Source organism: Myotis lucifugus, unplaced genomic scaffold, assembly GCF_000147115.1.
Source record: "Myotis lucifugus unplaced genomic scaffold, Myoluc2.0 scaffold_383, whole genome shotgun sequence".
Lineage (NCBI taxonomy): Eukaryota > Metazoa > Chordata > Mammalia > Chiroptera > Vespertilionidae > Myotis > Myotis lucifugus.
Genome location: NW_005871431.1, coordinates 607,753 through 612,810, shown reverse-complemented (window position 1 = coordinate 612,810; position 5,058 = coordinate 607,753). Strand labels below are relative to the sequence as shown.

The following is a 5,058-nucleotide window of genomic DNA, read 5'->3' as shown; positions in this document are numbered from 1 at the left end:
GTATTAATATTGTCTTCTTGTTTTTGAGAGGACGGGAGAGGGAGAGTTAGAAACATCAGGGATGAGATAGTAGCTTTGATCAGATACATCTTGCATGCCCTCCACTTGGGAGAGGAGGGGAGACGGCAGGATAGAACCATCATCGGAGAGAAAGATGCGTCGATCCGCTCCGCACTGCATGCCTCTTTCTGGGGATCGAGCCCGCATCCAGAGCATATGTTCTTGATCGGAATGGATCTTTGGACCCTTCAGTCCACAGGCCGATGCTCTATCCACTGAGCCAAACCGGCTAGGGCTCTGATGATTTTCTTAATAACATTTCCTTTTCTTTAGCTTACTTTATTATAAGAATTCAGTATATAAGACATATAAAATATGTGTTCAGCCCTAGCTGGTTTGGCTCAGTGGATAGAGCATCAGCCTGTGGACCAACGGGTCCCAGGTTCAATTCCAGTCAAGAGCATATGCCCCGGTTGCAGGCTCCATCCCCAATAGGGCGCATGCAGGAGGCAGCTGATCAATGATTCTCTCTCGTCATTGATGTTTCTATCTCCCTGTCTGAAATCAATTTAAAAAGAAAAAAAATCAAAATATGTGTTTATCACTGCTTATGTTATCAGTAAGTCTTCTGGTCAATAGTAGACTATTAGTGGTTAAGTTTTGGGGAGTTAAAAGTTGTATTTGGATTTTAAACTGTGCCAGGAGTTACTGCCTCTCTAACACCTGTGTTCGTGGTGAACTGTACAAGTGGTGTTTGAAAGTTCCTTGTAAAAAAAAATGTAGTAGGCCAGTTGCTCATTAAGCCAGCAGGTGGTGCTAGGGACCCAAAACAGCTGGGTTACTGGGCAAAGACCCCCACAGGAAGCAGAGACTAAGATGAGGTGGTGGGTGTCCTGGTGAGTCCACGGGTGGACTTTGCAGGGGGTCATTGCTTGGGGAGCCCCTTGCACCTGTCACATAATGTTTGAACTCTCCATGACATGTCTCTCCTGTCCTTGCATTAGGAGTGCTGTTTGCTCAGCCACCAGCCTCCACGCCCTCCTCAGCTCCCAGCAAAGGCGGTGGTGGCAGCAGCCGGGGAGGAAGCAGTGGGACCAGCAGCAGCGCGGGCAGCCAGGCCGGGCCAGCGGGGCTGTCCGCACCCCCGACGTCTTCTACCTCAAATAATTCATTGCCTTAACTGCACCACTCCCCACCCGCCGCCCCCCACCCAGGAGCTGGTCAGACTGGGCAGGGTGTGGAAAGGTGGGCCGGGCAGGGCCGGGGTGGTGGAAGATACGGGTGGGGAGGGGAAATATCCACAAAGGAGCCACAGCTAACACCAAAAATAGAAGAAGAAAATATAGACATATATATAAAGAAAATTTAATAAAACAGGGGAAAACCAAGGAACACTTGAATTACTCAGGTTTCAGACATTCAGAGAAGTGAGTTGTAAGAACAGCCAAGGAAATCAGGAAAGAGAGCGGCAAATACTCCCCAGGGCTTTCCTGCAGCCCTGGCGGGCCGATGCGGACTGGTGTCTGGTGTCTGGTTTGGACCAGTTGCAATGTAAGGCCAGATTCTGTTTACCTCATATATCCCTGCACTGTGTGTTTTCATTTTTGTCTGTTTTTTTTTTTTTTTTACTTTTGTTCCTGTTCATCACACACTCATCCACTCATCACACCCAGTTCGTTGTTTTGAATGAAACCCCTGAGCCAAGATCAGTTGAATTTTTTTCTTGTTGCTTTTGGGAACTTTTTATTATTATTATTATTTTTTAAAGAAATAGCGATATTCAAGCTCTATAGGGTTTTTAAGAGGTTTGGGGGGTTTTGTTTTGTAAATGTTCTATTTTATTCTTGGGGGAGGAATCAAACCTTAGGAAAAGGATATATATCTCTATATATTTGTGTTCATTCAGGGAAACGGGACTTAAAAAAAGGAAAAAAAGGAATATCCTTTAAATCTTTCCCATGACTGAATCGGGTTCACGTGTGCATTTTCTGTGCTGCGGTAAGCAGCTAGCAGGCACAGGACACTGTATCCCTGGGCCAGAGCCAGAAAAGGTAATGAACTCAGGTGCTGAGGGCCGGGCTGGAGTGGGGTCCGTGCGGGGGCACGCCCGGGGGAACTGGGAATGTGAATGCTGGATGGCAGACCAAGACTCTCCGTGCTTTCTCTCCTTGTGCGTGCGTGCGCCCTGTCAGGGACCCGGAAGTCTTAACTAGAAAGAAAGTGCTGGATCAAGGGCCAGGGCCTGGGGGGGGATGTGCTGTCATAGACCTCAGGCTCCTGACTCAGGGATGACTGTGGCCTGGGGACTCTCTCTTACCTGGAAGGGCTGCTGCTTGTTTGTTTGTTTAATATGTTTTCATTGATTTCAAAGAAAGAAGGAGAGGGGGGGAGAGAGAGAAACATCAATGAGAGAGACTCATCGACTGGCTGCCTCCTGCACCCTCCCTGCTAGAGATTGAGCCCACAACCCAGACATGTGCCCTGATTGGGAATCCAACCTCCTGGGTCATGGGTCAACGCTCAACCACTGAGCCGCCCCAGCAGGGCCGAAAGGGCTGTGTTGGAAGGCACCTATGCTCACCACTAAGCCACCGACGCTTTTGAAAGGGCTGCTTTTAAAGACATATGGATATTTGGGGACTGGGGTGAGCCAGGCTTCGCTCAGATTGAGGTTTTTGAGGCCATGTCATCCTGAACACCCCACCCCTTCCCATCTCCTTCACTTTGTCCCTTCATTCTCTCTTGGCCCCTTGCAAGGCCACATCTGCTATAACTGAAGGAACTAAATAGAGGCCCAGGGAAGGCTGCACCCACTCCCAGCGTGCCCTCTTACCCCAGGTCAGAAGGTGGTCACCAGCGGGAGGGCTGGGTGGGGGAGTTATTTCAGCGGCCTACTCCCCACGGAATAGGGACCAGCGGTGATGGTCTTCACCAGGAGGCAGCACCCTCCGTCCCAAGCCCAGGCGGGGTTCGGGGACTTCCTTGGCCACCCTGCCCTGAACTGAAATGGTGCCTCCCACAACTTGGCGCCCTTTCCTTTCACGCACTGAGTTTGCCTGGAAACTCTAATGGGGCCCCGGGAGCCTGGCCTGGCCTAACGATGCCAAAAACGGCAGTGCCCCACCTGGCAGCCTCCCAGAGTCCTGATCCAGTGATCCCTGGCCCAGGGTCATCTTGTGGCCTTGGGGACCTTGGAGGGGAGAGCATCCTGACCCCCAGCAGTCTGGGTTTGCTTGGGTGTGAAGCTGCGGTGTCCTTGGGGAGAGCCCCTTTCGTTGGTATGTCTCAGGGTCGAGGACACGCTCCACCTCCCAGGGCAGTGGTGGCTGCAGGCAGGTGGGGTTCCTCTCTGTTTTTCCTTATGCAAGAGTCTCCTCCCCGTTCCTTACTGCAGCAGTACAATCACTGTGGGAGGGGGGCCTTTTTGCCCAAGAGCAGCGATACCGGATGCTCCTTCTCTCTTCTCCCCTGACCTGACCCCCTGGAGCCACGTGGGGCCCACATGGGGGTGTCTGCTGCCTGGTTATTTCTACCTCGGGTCTGACTCTTGATGCCAAAACCCCTCTCAGCCTGCCCTCCTCGGCTGGCTCAGGGTTTCAGCATGTACCAGTACCCGTCCCCTCCCACCTGCGTCGTGGGCGTGTCCACCTGAGAGTCTGCCTGGGTGCTGTCTCCGGTCGCATGGGTGTGTGTGTGTGTGTGTGTGTGTGTGTGTGTGTGTCTGCCTGCGTGTGTTGGGCGTCGTGTCTTGTGGGTGAAATAGCCCCCAGATCTAACTCAGGGCATGCCTATTGTTCATGGTGATTGTAGGGGGCCAGGGTGGGGGGGAACAGCCCTGGGGGAGCCGTGCGCAGGGGGAGAGGTGGAAAGATGAGGGGGAGCTCCAGGCTGGGCAGTGCTGTGGCCTCTGCCTCGTGTCCCCTCTGCCAATCCCAGCTCAGGGCAACCTCCTGTTGGTGAGGGTTCTGGGGTGCAGCTCAGCACCCCTTTATGCAAACTGGGTGGGGCCGGGACAGCCATCTCTGTCAGCGGCTGGCTTGTGCACTGTTCGTTCTGGAACGGGTGGGGCTTAGCTGCACAGAGCAGGTAGGAGTCCCAAACTCAGGGTCAAGGGGGGCTCAGGGGCTAACCTAACTGCTCTAGAGGTGTCTGTTACCGCTGCTTCCAGATCTTCCTTGTGACCCCGAACCTGGCCACAGGGCTGTGGAGCTGGCGGGCAGGGGGCGGGCAGAGGCGCTGGGCAGCAGAGTTAGTTTTTAATAGTTGTGCATTTGTACAGTCACTTTTTTTGCTTTTATGACTTTTGCCCACTTCTGTCGTTTTTCTCTTGCTTGCTTGTGCGTTTTTTTCTTGGCAAACACGAATGAATTCAGCCTTTCATTCCTGACATGTGAAATTTCAGTTTCTCTGGGGTTTGTCCGATGGCGTGGGGACCACGCCCAAACTCAGGTTAAAGGAAAAAACTTTTTAAAAAGTTATAAACTACTCTACCTCTGGCCGGGCCTCGCCTGTCAGTCACTGTGGCCGGTGGGGCAGCTGGTAAGGATTTCAGTTCTACAGAACATTCAGGTATTAGCGGGGTGGGGGGCAAAAGACCAAAAAAAAAGGGGGGGGAGGTGTGATTTTGAAATTTAAAAGAACACTGAAAGTTTACATTTTATAACATTATTGTGCAGATTGTATTTAAATTTCAGAAATATTTAAGACAATTGTAACCCTGTAAAGCTGATGAGATATTAAAACAAGACAAAACACTTCTGACTTTTAACAGAAAACGTCTCGGTGGTGGTTTCCTGGGCGTCACCGCACCCTGTCTGGGTCCAGTTAGCAGAAGGCACAGGGGTCCTCCAGTGGGGACTGTGCCCCGAGGGAACACGGGGTAATGTCTGGGGACATCTGTGGTTGTCACGGCTGGGGGTGCTCCTGTCACCAAGTGGGTGAGGCCAGGGATGTTGCCCAACTCCCCCAGAGAGCCCAGCATGGCTCTATCCAAGAGTGACCAGGCTCCTGTATCAGCAGTTTAGAGAGGGAGACACTAGCTAAGCCAGGTGGGGGGGG

At 52.2% G+C, this 5,058-nt stretch overlaps 1 protein-coding gene across 1 annotated transcript in view; it reads left to right on the top strand.

The window, feature by feature from the left end:
• ARID3A (AT-rich interaction domain 3A) overlaps nucleotides 1–4,775 on the top strand; it is a 40,897-nt gene extending 36,122 nt beyond the window's left edge. Inside the window, exon 9 of the mRNA XM_006101802.3 lies at nucleotides 1,005–4,775. Within this exon, the coding sequence (XP_006101864.1) occupies nucleotides 1,005–1,180 (176 nt within the window). The 3' untranslated portion in view covers nucleotides 1,181–4,775. The remainder of the gene's footprint in view (nucleotides 1–1,004) is intronic.
• The last annotated feature ends 283 nt before the right edge of the window (nucleotides 4,776–5,058 follow it).